We start from the raw sequence: 16,902 nt of genomic DNA, 5'->3' as shown, positions 1-16,902 counted from the left end.
CCTGCCTCTGCCTCCCGAGTGCTGGGATTAAAGGCTCTACTTCTAAGTGCTGAGATTAAAGGCGTGTACTTTCACTGTCTGGCTTCCCTAACTTTTTTCTTAACTAGTTAATGAAAACAGAGAATACCAAGTTACTTACTGTAAAGGTGATTGCTGTGTGTACTTACTTTTTCACATTAAGGGATGGACACACAGACACACACAGACACACACACACACACACAGAGTGCAGATAACTCCAGAGGAGTCAGACTGGAGTAGTGACTTGGCCCTAGGGTCTTGCTTCAGTGTTCAGGTCACTAACACAACCATAGCATTTGATGTTGGGCTGTCATTGGAATTGAATGGTGTTTGTCTGTTCTTCCATAGTGATAGGAACAGTCCTTGCTGTAAAAACTGCCAGTTTGAGACGGCCCAGAAGAAGTGCCAGGAGGCTATTAATGCTACTTGCAAAGGAGTATCTTACTGCACAGGTATGTGTTTCTGCTGCTTCTCCAGGTGGCCTGTGGCCTGTGAATATGTATTTGAAACCAGGGTCAAGTTTCCTTCAGGTGAAAGCAGCCCTTGAGGTTTTGCTCTGTGCTGGGTTTGCATTCTTATGAGAAGCAGCGTGTGGCAACTGTTGTGCCCTGGACTGAGTGTTAATGGGTGTTTGCCTCCAGGGAATAGCAGTGAGTGCCCCCCACCAGGAGATGCTGAAGATGACACTGTGTGCTTAGACCTTGGCAAGTGCAAGGCTGGGAAATGCATCCCTTTCTGCAAGAGGGAGCAGGAGCTGGAGTCCTGCGCATGCGTTGGTGAGTAGTTTCTAAGTCCTGCAGGTGCATAACACATGCTTTTTTTCTGTTGCTCATCAAGAGTGAGGAAATGAAATAGGGATAAGGAAAGCAGCAAGGCAAGCTAGGGTTTGGAGACGGATAGCCCTGTGTTCAGATCCCGGCTCCCTCCCACTTGGTGAGCTCGTTTCCTACTCCATTTCAGACACATGTCAGGTAGGCTCCATGGACACATGGAGAGGCATTGAGAGGACGGTGAAGGACTGTCCTCCCCCTCCCCCAAACATCATCTAAAGCAAAAGCAGGAGTAGCTCCATCCCAATGGCACTGATGGAGGAAACTCTTGGAAATTAACCAATGCCATTTCCTGTAGACTGGATTTCTAAAACTGTGTTTGTGTGTGTGCTCGTATGCATGCCTCTGTACCTGTGGACCTTCCTCCATGCACACATGGTCAGAAGACCACTTGAGGGAGTCAGTTCTCTCCCGGTCACGTGTAGGGCTCAGGAATCAAACTCAGGTTTTCAAGCTTGGCAGCCAGTGCCTTTACCCGCTTTGCCCTCTGGGTGGGAATTTTGATGATGCCACCAAGGCCTGCCACCCTCTCATCCCTGCTGGGGCAGCCTGGGAAAGCAGCCTTTTATTGCTAGCCTCGGTTTTCCTTGGGTTCCCATGCTCTTATTTTTGGAATCACTAGGTCTGAAGGGAGGATATTCAGGGCCTGGCTTCACTCCACATTCCCACTACACTGTGGAGCTGGTGGATAGATACCAGCTCTCTGTTCCATATAGAGACATCAGTGTTAAATGATGAGGGCGGGGGCTGGGGGGAATTCACCCATAGGCTGGCGTGAGTGGTCCTCCAGGTGGGTCACTGTAAGAGCAGCACATTCTGGGCGCAGTTGAGCAGGAGAGCATCTGACTAGCAGGCAGGCATGAAGCCTGTGGTTAAGCAGCAAAGACAAGACAGCTGCCAGTAAATGGCCGAGTGGATGGCAGCAGGCTTGCAGTGCCATGGAAAGACAGTCTAGGTCACAGCAAGCTTCTGTGTGAGAAAAAATGTTTGGTTTGCATTGTGTTCTACTTGACTTTTCTTCTGAAAGTAAACTTAGCTTCCCCCCCTAGTGCAAACATTACACTGGACAGTAAGGTTTAAATTCTGAGTGTCTACACATCTGGTGTTGACTGCTGACTTTGCCCCCAAATGGTGTCAGAGCTCCTCTTGGGGAGGGTCCTGTCAAGTCCAGGCTGTGGTTCTCATATCATTGGCCCAGGGTAGGGTAGACCTTACCCTGAGAAACCAGGGATGGGAGCTGGCAGGGTGATAGGCATGTTGGGCAGAGGGTGCATTTGAAGAACATTAGGCAGGTTAGACAGAGAGTATAATTTGGCTTAATCTATTAAAGTTTTCTGTTGATAATTCTTTTTTTCTGTTTCTGAGACAGGATCTCACTTTGTGCCCTGATTGTCCTGGAATGTACTATGTAGACTAGATTGTTCTGGTATTCATAGAGATCTGCCTGCCTCTGATCCCCAAGTGCTGGGATTAAAAGTTTGTGCCACCATGCCCAGCTAATAGTTGTTTAATGTAAAGAGCTGAGGAATATTAACTTGGGAGCGTTGGGCTGTTTTCTTTTTGTGGGGCTGGACCTGGAACCCAAGCCCTCACAACGACCATGCAGGCACTCGGCTTGAAGCCCTCAGCCCTGGATAGTATCAGCTTTTGACATCTTGGAGTAAGGCCAAAGACTAGATGTTGAGGAAGCTGGTGGTGAGGACTCCCATGTCAGCTGGCATGCTTCTCTTTCAGACACTGACAACTCGTGCAAGGTATGCTGCAGGAACCTTTCTGGCCCGTGCGTGCCGTACGTCGATGCAGAGCAAAGGAACTTGTTCTTGAGGAAAGGGAAGCCATGTACAGTAGGGTTTTGTGACATGAATGTAAGTATCTGTCCTGTTGTGGAATTATGCATCTGTAGAGAGGCACAGGGTCTGACTCGGGCCACTTAAGCAGCTTGGTCTTTCCTACTCATTCTGTGCCTCCTTCAGAATCACAGCCTGCATAGTTTCGAGGTCTGTCCAGTCTCCAAGCTAGGAAATTAGGACTCAGTGTCTGAATCCAGCTAAGACAGTAAAGACTACCACACAGCCCTGCCCCAGCCTGCTGTCACATAGAGCTCCAGGCCAGACAGGGTTACTAGTGAGATCTGGTCTCAAAAAAGAAAACAACAAAAAGTAAGTTTCCTTCCCAGGTCTGCTGTCTTTGAGCTCAGTTTTGAATTCCACTGACCCTAGAATACCTGCCTATTTCGTCTTACACAGACCCTGTCTGTACATACTCAATGAAAGCATTGGGTAAAAAGGTAGAAAGATAGCATTTGTGTTTGGATTGCCTTTGTTTGTAAAATCAAGTACTTAGTGTTCTAAAGCCCTCTTGTCCACTGGGTACATAATTACTGTCATTCTGACTGAGGTATTCCTGGGGTTATAGCTTTCTTGTGTTCTTGTCCTGGTCATTCTAAAAATGGACTTCTGTGCTGGATGTGACAACACATTCCTGAATTCTTAGCCATTAGAAACAGACAGACAAGCCCAGTTTGAGATGTACAGGACACTGTCTGAACACACCCAGCCCCACCACTGCACCAGATGTTTTTTTGTTTTTGTTTTTCTGAGACAGGGTTTCTCTGTGTAACCCTGGCTGTCCTGGAACTCACTCTGTAGACCAGGCTGGCCTCAAACTCAGAAATCCTCCTGCCTCTGCCTCCCGAGTGCTGGGATTAAAGGCGTGTGCCACCCCGCCCGGCTGCACCAGATGTTTTTAAGGGATGTATTGTGAAAGTGCTAGTGAGCGGACCTCCTCTCTTGGGTAGCTTCCTATCGGAATTACCACCCTGTGTCCCTGTGGGCCACCAGGCAGAACTGGTTACATGCCCATTGTTTTTCTGAGGCTCCAGTAGCTCTAAGCATGCTGTTTGGCATAGTGGGATTTCATTTCTCCTTATAGGGCAAATGTGAGAAAAGAGTACAGGACGTAATTGAACGATTTTGGGATTTCATTGACCAGCTGAGCATCAACACTTTTGGTAAGTGAAATGTTTCCTGGATTATTTACCAAGATCTGAGCTGATTTCTGTGGTGACTTGGGTGTGGTTTCACCCCACACTAGTTATGGAATAACTCTGGATAGCTCAGGGTCAAGAGCCCTGGGTGTTCTTCTAGAGGACCTATTTTCAATTTCCTAGCATCCACATGGTAGCTCATAATTACCTGTAATTCTAGCTTTAGGGACTTGAGCATTTGTTTCTAGTCACCTAGGGCACTGCATTCATATAGTACACAGACATATGGTATGCAGAGCACAGAAAAATGAAGGTTAAGGGAGGGGAAACTGGGAAGGGAGGCAACATTTAGAATGTAAAAAAACAATTTTTAAAAACCAGTTAAAAATTTAAACAGCTTTGTTGTCGAAGACAAAATGAACTCATTACAGGTCTGTTCCTGTGAGTCTTGCATGCATGAGTTTTCAGAAGAGAGTGGTCCACCTGAATGTGGTTCAGTCCCTTGACTCTGCTTAATCTAAGAGTTACTTACCAGTAGATCTCAAATTTATAGAAGGCAAAGCCCCATAGATTTTAGTTATAAAGCAGTGTCTTCCTAAGCATGCTGTGCTTGATCTGCTGGTACAGTCCACACAGGGAGTGGGCTTTGCTCTCCAGGCTCCTCATTCCCAAGCACAGCCTGGCCATGATACTCAGGAGAGTTTTGTAGTAGTCTTGTGAAATGTGATTGAGACGGTTACTGTTTGAATTATTCACAGGGAAGTTTCTGGCAGATAACATCGTTGGGTCTGTTCTGGTTTTCTCCTTGATATTTTGGATTCCTTTCAGCATTCTTGTCCACTGTGTGGTAAGTCACCAAAGTTTAAGTGAGCAATGTGTTACAGAAATGCCGAGCGACTTCAGACTGAAAGATTGAAAACAAAAGTTCCCTAGAAACCTACTGGTGGTCTGTGGACAGAATGGCAGCTGAATGCCTAGCTCAGCTAGTAGAGGGTGTCCCTGGGGCACAGAACTGTGTTCCTCCTAGCACTGCATAAGCTATGTACCCAGGAAATAGAGGCAGGAGGACCAGGAGCTCAAAGTTACACTCGGGTACATAGTGAGCAGCCTCGGTCCGTGAGACCATGTCTCACACACCAGCCAGTAGACACTCACTGCCCCACTCGACTACCTGGGTTCTTTCCTTAGGACTTAAGTGGTGGAAGGAGAGGGCTGACTCCCCAGAGTCCTCCCATGTCCCCATGCAAATCCCAGATTGTAGGCCATGGCACACTCACATGCAAAATAACATAATGAAGGCTTTAAATTATATTTCTGTATGTATATTTTGCTATTTAACTATTATTTTGGAACTTTAAACATAGGAGAACATTTAGCTGGACTTGCTTGGGGCTTATGACTTATAAAGTCTCTCAATAAGAGCACCTTTAGGCTGACTTGGTTATAGAGGAACAAAGTCAACATTTCCAAGACATTCCCCATGGACTGTGTAGCTTCTTGACATTGTGTATAGTGTTCATATCTTTATAAATTTTTAGGGTTTCAAAACTTTGCCTTGTGCGAATGAAGGGTGGGTAAAGGGTCTCTGAAACTGTCACAGTGCCCTCCTGGCTTGTCCTGTAGTGTGGATCACAGCACTGAGAGGTGGGAAGGCTCTGGGGCACTTGTGCCAGGCAGGGCTGCAGCGGTGACTCTGTTAGAAGATGCGTTTCAGGGCAACTCAGCGCTCCTGAGTGCTTTTGCTACAGAGTTGGGTGGATTTTGTGTACATTGAATGTGTACATAGGGACCATGAAGCTGATCGGTGATTTCAGAGGAGAGCCACTGACTGGTGGTTTGTGTCTAGCCACAGAATGCATTCATGGCACCAGGCATAAGTTGTGGTGCAGTTCTTGAAGTTGTCTTTCTTTCCCTTTGTCAGTTAGCATGCAGCCGCCTGCATAGATACAACATGACGATCAAGACTCAGTTCCTCTAGAAGTGTGGTGTCTGTGAAATCAGCTAAGAGGCTGTGGGTTGGGGTGGTGAAGTTGGGACCCAGGGATGCTATGAATAGTCACCTTTGCCAGCACTGTTTGAGTGCATGAGTGTTGTGGACATGGACAGAACCTGTTGTACATAAACCCTCTTGTTCTCCTGCCCGGTCTAAGCTAGCTTTGAAAAATAGGCCTTAAAGCACCCTTTCATTTTGTGTCCATGTTACTGTTGGTAGAGAGCAGCACTTCTTGCTGGGTGTGTATGTGTCAGGCTGCATAAATGTGTTCTCAGCTAGTAAACCTGCTGCCCCTTGGGTTTCTTCTTGGCAGTTTGTGGAGGATTGGCAGACAGACCCAAGGCTCAAGTGTGTTAGGTGACTGCTCCAGTGTTGAACCATGTCCTGCGTCACTGTGCAGTTGAGGTCTAAGTTCACTCAGCCTTAGGAGCAGTGATCAGGAAGGACTCACCATTTGGGGGCTGGGTTCCTTTTAATTTTAGGAAGAATTTTAGGAAGAATGACATTTTTACTTCCTATGCTTTTTAGGATAAGAAACTGGACAAGCAGTATGAATCCCTGTCTCTGTTTCATCACAGTGTAAGTATACATATAAACAAAAGAACAGTCTCCAGTTGTACGTCAGCCCCAGTAACAAAAGTCTCAGCAAGAGCTCTTCCCTCCTGGGCTAGTGGGAGTTAAAAGGATCTGACTGGATGTGGCAGATCCTGAGAAAATGACTGTGGCACACTTGACTTAGTTGCATGGGAGGAAAGCTAGCAGAGGAGAACCTAGTTCCCCAAACCACAGGTGGTGACTTAGCCTCTTAGCACTGAATTCTTTTTTTTTTTTTTTTTTTTAAAGATTTATTTATTATTATATGTAAGTACACTGTAGCTATCTTTAGACACACCAGAAGAGGGTATCAGATCTCATTACGGGTGGCTGCACTGAATTCTTGTCGTGGATCTTGATAGGCACAAGTTGTCAGCATATCACTCCAGAGCTCCTGCTCAGGTGGCAGCTAGCACCGTGCCCAGCACCAGGTTTAGCATGAGCATAGCCCATGGTTACTGTGGGTGAGACTGTACAGTGTAATGACCTCTGATTCATTTCCCCTCATCCTTCCCAGAACATTGAGATGCTGAGTAGCATGGATTCAGCATCTGTTCGCATCATCAAGCCTTTTCCTGCACCCCAGACTCCAGGTCGTCTGCAAGCCCTGCAGCCAGCTGCCATGATGCCACCAGTATCTGCGGCTCCAAAACTGGACCACCAGAGGATGGACACCATCCAGGAAGACCCCAGCACAGACTCACATGTAGATGATGATGGCTTTGAGAAGGACCCCTTCCCCAACAGCAGTACAGCTGCCAAGTCCTTTGAGGATCTCACAGACCACCCAGTCACCAGGAGTGAAAAGGCGGCCTCATTCAAGCTGCAGCGTCAGAGCCGAGTTGACAGCAAAGAGACAGAGTGCTAGTGGGGAACCTTGGCCTGCTCTAGGAGGTCATATACCTGGATGTTCCATAGAGCTGACCTGAATCAAAACATAGATTATAATGATCTGAGAAACGGGGAAGCAACTTAGCAGATGCTGGTCATGTGATATGACCTTGACTTGACATCCTATGTATGTAGGCCCTTTGAAGAGGTGAGGTAAATCTGGCTTATTTAAGGCTTTCAGGTTTTGGGTTTTTCTTTTATAATCTAAAATCTCCTTTGACCTGTGGTGCAAAAGCAGAAAATAAGGCTGAATCAAGTTCCTGGTGACAGCGCTGTTAAGTCTTCAGTCTGTTTTCTGTATACTGTGGGTTCCCTGACTACAGTGAAGCACTTAACAGTGAGGATAACTGGAACACAGACATACTTTTTTGTTTGTTTGGTTTTTTTTTTTTTTTGACCTTCAAGTAAAGGAGGAGCAAGAGAAACCTGCTTGTATGTTGTCTTCAAATACGGCCTGTCTCAGCACTTAATTCTTTGTAGATGGAGAGACCTGTCTACACTTAGGACCATTTGCATTAAGAGCAGTCCTTTCCAAGAGGAACAGTTTATAGAAACAGCCACATGAACTTCAAGATGGCCTATTAACTGTTCAGCCCCAGATTCACTGGGCAGTTTTTCCATTTTACAAATGTGTCTTCTTTAAACTGTTTGCCTTAAAAAAAAAAAAAATGTTGGGCTGGAGAGTTGGCCCCACAGTTAAGAGCAGTTGGTCTCAGCTGGGCGTGGTGGCGCACGCCTTTAATCCCAGCACTCGGGAGGCAGAGGCAGGTGGATTTCTGAGTTCGAGGCCAGCCTGGTCTACAAAGTGAGTTCCAGGACAGCCAGGACTATACAGAGAAACCCTGTCTCGAAAAAATAACAACAACAACAACAACAAAAAAAAGAGCAGTTGGTCTCATTCCCAGTACCCACATGGTGGCTCTTAATTCTGTAAGTCCAATCCCAGGGGACATGACATCTTCTGAACTCTAGGACTTGAGGCATACATTGTTGCAGGCAAATCAAAGCCAAGTGCTGTAAGATGTGGCACTAACCTCAAAACCTAAAGTGTTTCACAGTTTGAGCTGAGTGGTGAGCAGACACTCTTCCCAGAACCACTTCTGGACAGGCTGGGATGTGCTGGCTGGCTAGGGAGAGGGGGTGGGGTGAGGGTGGGGAGTGGTGCTGCCATCGGGGCCCAGCCCTAGAAGAACTGATCTTCAGTCTTGGCAAGTAGACACCCATATGACCTCTGGCTCTGGTGCTTCAGGATGCTCTGTACTTACTGCGTGAGGAATAAATGCCATTAGCCTGGATTCTTATGTCTATAAATTCTAGTTATAAAAGCTTTTTTTCTTCTAAGAATTGCAGTGTACTCACGAGCCAAACACATTTTACCAAGATAATTTGTAAACTCTGAGAACTGTTACCCAAGCCTGTGCCTTGTCTCTCCTGAGGACGTCTGTTACACTAATACTTGAATATATACCTTGTGGTATTTGCTCTTTTTTCTAGTCATGATAGTCTTATATTTTAGTTACACTTTGAGGATTTGCTATAGGGTGAGTGGGGTGTGTGGGTGTATGTATGAATGAAACAGTTGGCAGAATATCAGAAAACCATTTTTATAAAATTGTGACTTTTTAAACCAAAATTGTCTTAATTGTATTACTTTTTTTTCCTCCTTTGCTATGTACAGAATTAATAAGATGCTCAGGGTATATTCTATAGCTGTGGCATTGATGATACCTGCTTCAGTCAATAAATACTGAATATCAAAGCAATGGATTAAATATATAACATTTCCCTGAAAAATAAGTAGGTTTTTTGATCAATAATCATGAACAGAAGCTAAGCCTGGAAAAGACATTTAATCAATCTCTTGATGTCTGTGAATTACTAACAAAGCTACACACATGTTCACAGAATGCTTGTGAGTACCAGCGTGGGTGATGCGAGCCACTCATTCTTGGGAACGTCTCCAGGCTAATGGTCTCCATCTCCCAGCAGACTCAGCTCGGGTTTCGCTTCCTCCACATCCTTCCAGTAAGGAAGCAGCCATGGCAGAGACGAGACCTTCTTGTCCAGCAGTGGCCAAAGGTGTAAGAACAGAAACTCATTTCCCATTGGTGATAAATGCAGGCCATCTGATAAATAGGATGAGAAGTCCTGTGGGGAGAGGAGTAATGTTAGTGTCCTGCGCTCCCTCCTCAGTGGCTGAGAGCACCTGGCAGCCCTCGTGTTTTATGCACCAGATTGGGACCACAAGAGACCTTAGTATGCTTCTGCACAGGTGCTTGGGGTAAAAGACCCTTGCTGCCCTGTCCTCCTGTGTCTAACAGACCTGAGCCTGTAGAACCATGGCTCTTCACGTGTCTGAACTGTGATGCCATTCCGGGTCTCCTGAGTCGTGGCATATAATCAGAGGGAGGCTGAATGAGTGCCTATGACTGATGTGTTAAGAGGGCTTATTAGTACCTGAGCAAGTGTGAGGAGAAAGGAACTTGGACTTGAATAGGAAGGCTGGGCTTGAGGCCAGTCTCCATCACTCCTCTGTCTAAATCCAGGATTTACTCAGAGGCCCGTTCTGACTAGGAGGGGTCTTCACTTGCCTAATCCCCGTGATACTGTTCCCAGACCGAGAATCACACTTCTAGTGGCCTTGCTCATCAAGATGGTTCTTCTTTTGTTGTTTGTTTGGAAGGGAGAGACTGTCCGGGTGTCTTCCACCACTGCCTGGTTTTACTCACAAAGTCTTCAGGTTTAACAGATTCTAGGGAATCTAGAATCTTCCTTACAGATCACTAATCAAGAACCATTTTGCCAGGCAGTGGCGGTACACTCCTTTAATCCCAGCACTTGGGAGGCAGAGGCAGGTGGATTTCTGAGTTTGAGGACAGCCAGGGCTACACAGAGAAACCCTGTCTCAAAACAAACAAGCAGGCCCTTCCTGGTCCATGGAGGGGATGGATTAAGCATTAGGGGAGGGGAGAGTTAGCATCTGGTTTAGTGACTGTGGATTGAGTACATGGCAGAACCAAGCAGCTGTGAACTGGGGCAGAGTGAACCCTCCTTTCCCTGAGTACTTCAGATACCACTGCCTCTCTCAAATAACCCTCCTCAGCTCCCTCTCCGGGTCTCAGCATCACAAGTAAATAACCTTTCAGTTGTTCCCACAGAGCATGCATTTAACTACGGAGTAAAAAGTAGGCCTGAGGTCAGGGTTTGCTTAGCACATACTCCCCAGCACCCATAAAGGGTGTGGCGGTGCACATCTGTAGCCGCAGAACTCCACCTGCAGAAATCCAAGGCTATCCCAACTACACAGCAAGTTCCAGGCCAGCCTGGGATATATGAGACAGGTGGGGATAAAAAGAGATGTGTCTGCTGACTGTGCCTCTCATGGGCTGCAGACCAGGACCGATGTGCATCATTGTCCTCACCCTGTTGCTACAGCCCTGAGAGGTCGTACATGACTTGAGAGCCCCCCCTTCCTATCAGCCTTATCTGTGTTGTGGACCTCAGATTAGGTGTCATTGCTCATGACTCTGGGTTACCTGGTTACCTATAGAAAGATGGGTGACTTGCTTCTAGCTTTGGGCCTAGTGTGGCTAATGCTGTGAAAAACTACACAGTGCATGGCTGCATCCTCTGTCATGTGTGACTACACAGCTGGCCAGCTGCCCTTCATATGACAACTAGCTTTTCCCATGTGTGTGTGTGTGTGTGTGTATGTATATATATGCACTATATACATATATATATATATATATGCACTAAAACATGTATATACATACATACACACATACATATGTTTTCAGGCTTTAAGACAATAATTCAACTAGAACGACCCTCTAGCAGTGGATTTGTTAGTGAATATACATCACTGTTTGACATGAACTGTGTCCTGCTTTTATATATCTGAACTTAAGGCATTTATGGTACTCTAGGTAACCCTTAGCTAAGGTTCTGGCTGTATTAGCTGCTTCAGCTCCTCCAGGTATTTCTCCTGGTGAAAAGCATGACTGACATTCATGTCAGTCATTTGAGACACAGTTTTATATGGCAGACTGGGTGCAAACATGCTGTGTAGCTAGGGCTAGCTAGCCTTGAACTCCTGATTCTTCTATCCTCACCTCACTGGGATTACAGACGTGCATCACCATGCCTGTCTAAAGAGTTCTTCTAGGAAAGTGCACACATCTTGTTTACCTGTGTGCTCCCAATAACCCTGAGAGGACCTAGAAAACCTTGGTACCTGGCTGTCCTTCTGCATCAGGGTCCACAGGTCAAGGACATCAGTCCCACAGTCTCGGGCTACTTGTAAACACGCATTTGCATATTCACCAACGACTGAGTTCAGGCGGTTTAATTTGCAACCTGTTGGCAAAAACTCCAGAGGTCACTGGCAAATTTAGTGCTGGTCCTTTTGAAGGCCACAAGGACTGGACAGTGTCTGATGCCACTGATGCCAGCATGGGGGCTGCAACAATGGTACTGCTCTACACAGTGCAGGAAGTGCACAATGGGGAGGAACAGCCAAGGAGCAGCCAGAGGCTCCTAAGGCACCAGGGTCAGGGTACCAAGGTTAAGCAGCTAGAGTGTAGACCCCAGTGAGCTGGGTAAAGGGCAAGGAAGGGCATGGCAAGAAAGAAATGTCAAGATCATGAGAGAGAGAGAGAGAGAGAGAGAGAGAGAGAGAGAGAGAGAGAGANGAGAGAGAGAGAGAGAGAGAGAGAGAGAGAGAGAGAGAGAGAGAGAGAGAGAGAGAGAGAGAGAGACAGACACTGCCACTGAGACCCCCAGTGTCAACATGCACCCAACAACCACTGCAGTAATGTGGGCTGCAGGTTGTAGGCAACTAGTCACTAGGCACTACTACTCGGCTGTGCCTGGGAACAACATGCTCAACCATTCTGAGGCTTTCCTAGTCTATGTGACAGCCATGCCTATCCATTAATGCAGATTCCAGTACAAAATGGACAGATTCATTGCATGCTGCCTACCTCCCAGCAGAATGCCCAGTCGGTGGGGGAAGCCCGGCTGGGGGAGAATCGCACATCTTCCTGAGAAGCTAGGGAAGGGATTTGGGGTATAGCAGGAGCCAGGCTGACCAGCTGTGTGAGGAAAAGAAAACTCTTCCCCAGTTTTGACAGTGGACCCGTGCTGAAAAGCCATTAACGTGTCCCAGTCAAACCTGCCCTCCAGTTTCGAGCAGCTTGGACAAAGCCCACAGTACACTTTTCCAGTCAAGTGTGTAAGCACGAGAGCTGTCGTCCTGAAGGGACAAAGTGGAGGGATTTTACCATCACACTTTGCCAACTGCCAAAGGAGGCAAGACAGGAGCGGCTCCTGGCAGCTGAAGGGGCGGCCATCTGCAGAGCTCTCCGCTGCAGTTGCCTTCCCTGTGCCAGGGGGGAATGCTGCAGATGGGAACGTGGTGTGAGCACTGTGGGGCTGCCGGTGGGCTGTGTGCATCTTGGCATCTGGCAAATATAGACAGTGGGTTCTGGGCCATCAATGCCCTCCTGACATACATACAACCAGAACCCCTACCCCAATTTATGCCAAAAATAGCAGTTCTCAACTAGTGGGCAGCCCCACTCAATCAGTCCCTTTGGCAAACTTCTGTCTCCAAAAATGTTTACACTGCGATTCATAAGAGTAGCAAAATTGCAGCTATGAAGTAGCAATGAGATACTTTTATGGTTGGGGGTCAGCACAACATGATTGTATAAAAGGGTTGCAGCATTAGGAAGGTTGAGAACCACTGCTCTAGAGACCTGACTCTCACTTGACTGAAAATGGACAGGTTCCTCCCTCAGTGCCCACACCTCAGCTGTGGTGCCCACCGTCGGCTCTGACAGGCTGAGGCCTGCTCCTCACCCTTCAGGATGCACTCCTTCTCCCAGGCGGCTTCGCAGAGCGGGGGTGGCGTGATAAGGATGACCCGCTCCCTGGGGATGTCCACAGACCTCAGGTACTGCACCATGTCCCTCAGGTTCACGCTGTACTCATCCAAGGGGACATGCTGCTTGGGGTTCTCATCTGTTCAAGACGTGCATCTCAGTCTCACGGTTTATAGAAACAACGACAAACACGAGTATACTTCTGTTTATTTTTTTTTTTTCTTTCTGAGATAGTCTCTTATAGCCCAGGCAGGTTCTAAATTCACTATATAGCCAAGACAGGGTCTTACTACAGCCCAGAGAGCTGGAACTTGCTATGGAGACCAGGCTGGCCTGGAACTCAAGAGATCCTCCTGTCCTTGCCCCGGCCTCCCAAGTGCTGGGATTAGAAGCCTACACACCCACACTTAGCCTTTTCATGTCAGACTGGGAAGGGAACTGAACAAGATAGGCAAGCACTCGACCCACTGTGTGATAGCTCTATGATATCCCTAGGCCTCTGTGTCCCCCACCCCCCTCGCCCTATTCTCTCTGCCCAAAGATTTCTTTATTTATTATACATGAGCACACTGTAGCTGTCTTCAGACACTCCAGAAGAGGGCGTCAGGTCTCATTATGGATGGTTGTGAGCCACCATGTGGTTGCTGGGATTTGAACTCAGGACCTTTGGAAGAGCGGTCGGTGCTTACCTGCTGAGCCATCTCTCCAGCCCAGCCTATGTGTTTTGAATACAGGCTGTCCAGGACCATGCATTATCCTTGTGTCTCAGCTTCCCCAGGCTAAGACCACGAGTATGTGCCACCACACCTGGGCAGGAATATATTTTTTTGCAAATTTTCAGTGTCACTGAGGAACTGTTGAGTTCTGTTGAGGAACTGTCCGAGACACAAAGAAAAGACTCCTCCTCCTTTGACCCATTTACTTGTATGGCGCACAGCTCAGGCTTGGAAGGCTGGCTAGGAGATTTGGAGTGTACAGGTCTTTTCTCTAGGTTCCCCATCATCCGTGTAGGTGATGATGTAAGATTGCCCCATCTAATCCCAACCTTCACTGACAGTGGCTTTAACCCTCTGAAGCTCACAGTGTCCTCACTGGGAACTGAGGAAACGGCAGGTCTGCCTCTGAAGCTAGCTGTGAAAAACAGTCAAGTGCGTAAAGTCGCTCTTCAGCCTTGCTGCTAGACAGGCTGGCACACAAGCACTAGGCTCTCTGCAGACTCCGTGTGAAGCACAGGAAGTAAAAAGCAAAGTTACCCACGAACCATCCTGGCCAGTCTTTCTCCATAATCATTTGTAATTTCAGGAGCTAAAACCAAAAAAAAACCAAAACAACAACAACAAAAAACTCCACAAAACCAGCAACAGGTCAGGTTATGTGTCACACACCTATCTCCCATCTCTTGAGAGGTAGAGGCAGAAGGATCAACTAGCCTTAGCTACTTAGTGAGTTTGAGGTCAGCCTGGGCTACAGGAGATCTTGTCTCAAACAAACAAGCAAACAAACAAACAAAACTAACAAAAAAGGACCGTCCTTTGTCACCAGAGGGTGAATGCCCTAGAAGCAAGCCCTCGGCTGCCAACTGCATCAGCTGAGGACTTAGAGGGCAGGAACAGACAATGAAAAGTACTTTCAGGTGAGTCAATGAGGCGGTCATGTGGAAAATGAGCCCTAGAGTACCTGAGCCAAATCTAACCACATCAAAGCCACACAGGTGAGCCCCAGGAACACTCAGTTCTCTGGAAAACTTTCTACTGGGAGATACAGAAGCAGTTTGGTGGGAGAGTAATATAAACATGTATTTGTTTGAGTCCAGGCAAACCAAGAGTGATCTAGGGATGTCCTTACCTTTGAGTGAAGAGTCATTGGCACCAAAGAAGATTGTAACCACCACTGGGTTTTCCATCCCAGGCCCTTTCCTGATAAGTCTCGGGAGGATAATCTTGGCCCATCTGGTGTTATAACCTGAAAATCCACGATTCAGAACGTCACACTTTCTGAAAGAAATTGTTTAAAAAGACGGGTTATGAGCTAAGGGCATAACCTAGTCCTGGGAACTGGCCATAGTAACCTATGTTCTGTGAGCCTTACGGGAATGCTCACCCTGCCCAGACTCCTCATGTCCCTCAATGAGATATGAATTCCATACAAGGGTCTAATTCTATACATTTTAGTGGTGCCTCAGGGTACATCTAAAATGGACTTTCTGATAAGATGTTAACCAAATGGGTACAGAACGTTAGGAACCCACTACCAGGCTGGTTTGGAAGGTTCCAGGAAGGCAGGACAGTCAATACAAGTGCTTCTGTTCTCATGTGGTGGGAACTCGATTTTGTTGAACCTGAATGCTCGCCTTGCGTTCCTTTCCTTTCACATGTATCCAGGAGGAGAAAGCTAGCAGATAAAAGCCTCCATCATCCACTCTGACTATGCTTCCCACCAGAAAGCAGCCAAGTACAACCTAGGAACTGTTCTTACCTGACGAGTCTGTCAGCCAGCAACGCGCCCCATCCACCCTGCTGGAAAGAAAACTGAAGAAAACAGTCTGTTACTACCCAGACAGCTCTACACCATGGCAAAGGTGGTGGGCCAGGCCCGTTAGATGCAGACTCCGTTTTTGACACCCGCAGGCTTCTTGCCTTCTTTGCTTGGGGAGGTATTTTGGGAATCACTGTGGCTTCACTTGGAAACTCTCTGGACATAAGAGGGTGACTTAACATTAGAGATATTCATTATCTGAACAGCAGAAAACTCAACTATGTTGAGTCAGATGACATGTTATCCCACTTCTCCACAGCTGAAAACTAAGGAAGCCAATGCTCTATTGATTTCCCTGACAGTCATGGCAATCCTCCAGCAGTGTCGTGCCATCTCGCCCACCCACAAAAACTTAATGCCCAATATCTAAAAACAATGTTGCCAATTACTAGGGAAAAGCCAAGCCCGCGTAGGAGTAAACCGTGGAGAAGCGTGTTTTTTGTTTTTTATCTCCCTGAAGGACGGCAATCGGGAACTAAATGTTCTCAGATAGGGTTCCTTTTTCATGCTGTTGAAAGCACTGTTTTCAAAAACCACTTAGTACTGGACCTAAGCCGCCTGAGGAAGTGAAGTAGCCGGTTCAAAGTAGCTTCGGTGAAGAACCCGCAGGAGGTTGCGGGCAGCGAAGGCGGACCCTTTAAGCGCACCGGGCCATCCAGAGTCCGGCTGAGAAGACCTGGACTTGGGATCCGTACCGGCTCGCGAAGGTGCACGGCCCGCGGAGCACGGGGGTGGGGTGTGGGGGGGAACCGCGCCTGGCCTGCCTCGACACGCACGCGGACGCAGCCGAGGGTGCGGCGGGTACCTGCGTGATGGAGTCCCCGAAGAGCAGCACCCGAGGCCAGAGCAGAGCGCTCCCGCTAGCAGCTCGCTCGCACAGCGACATGGTAGAAAGCCCCAAACCCGCAGGTCTGCGCCGGATGTGGAGGAGCCTCGCGCCATGGGCGGAGCTAACAGTGGGCGGGGCTAGCCGTGGGCGGGGTGAGCCCCGGACCAAGCCGCTCGGCAGTCAAGTCTCCTGCAGCGGGCGATTCCCGCCCGGTGAGTCCCGCCGGTTCACCCCAACCCCGCCTCTCCGAGACTGGGGATAGCTGTGGTGTCTGGAAATTTCGTTTTTTTAGAAGGAGCACTCACCCATTTCTGGCCACGCCCAAGTGGAGGATT

At 47.7% G+C, this 16,902-nt stretch overlaps 2 protein-coding genes across 5 annotated transcripts in view; one reads left to right on the top strand and one right to left on the bottom strand.

Moving 5' to 3' along the window:
• The window catches only part of Adam17 (ADAM metallopeptidase domain 17), a 48,300-nt gene extending 40,301 nt beyond the window's left edge, over positions 1–7,999 (top strand). For all 3 annotated transcript variants that reach the window (XM_021201897.2, XM_029540828.1, XM_021201896.2), the window contains 7 exons: positions 370–473; positions 663–797; positions 2,586–2,716; positions 3,783–3,861; positions 4,596–4,684; positions 6,359–6,409; positions 6,942–7,999. In XM_021201897.2, coding sequence (XP_021057556.1) covers positions 370–473; positions 663–797; positions 2,586–2,716; positions 3,783–3,861; positions 4,596–4,684; positions 6,359–6,409; positions 6,942–7,292 — 940 coding nt within the window. In that variant the 3' untranslated portion in view covers positions 7,293–7,999. The remainder of the gene's footprint in view (positions 1–369; positions 474–662; positions 798–2,585; positions 2,717–3,782; positions 3,862–4,595; positions 4,685–6,358; positions 6,410–6,941) is intronic.
• Positions 8,000–9,146: 1,147 nt separating this feature from the next.
• On the bottom strand, positions 9,147–16,663 carry Iah1 (isoamyl acetate hydrolyzing esterase 1 (putative)). Of its 2 annotated transcripts, none has more exons than XM_021202407.2 (6): positions 16,544–16,663; positions 15,679–15,731; positions 15,049–15,197; positions 13,181–13,342; positions 11,553–11,674; positions 9,147–9,463 (listed from the first exon to the last, which is right to left on the bottom strand). In XM_021202407.2, exons 1-6 carry the CDS (start codon positions 16,622–16,624, stop codon positions 9,281–9,283), a joined length of 750 nt encoding a protein of 249 aa, XP_021058066.1. In that variant the 5' UTR covers positions 16,625–16,663; the 3' UTR covers positions 9,147–9,280. The 2 variants fall into 2 exon arrangements, with proteins under 2 accessions (XP_021058066.1, XP_029397076.1); XM_029541216.1 differs by having other exon boundaries at positions 15,049–15,165; positions 16,544–16,574.
• Positions 16,664–16,902: the final 239 nt, after the last annotated feature.

Source organism: Mus pahari, chromosome 7, assembly GCF_900095145.1.
Source record: "Mus pahari chromosome 7, PAHARI_EIJ_v1.1, whole genome shotgun sequence".
Classification (NCBI taxonomy): Eukaryota; Metazoa; Chordata; class Mammalia; order Rodentia; family Muridae; genus Mus; species Mus pahari.
This window is presented reverse-complemented; position numbering and strand designations above follow the sequence as displayed.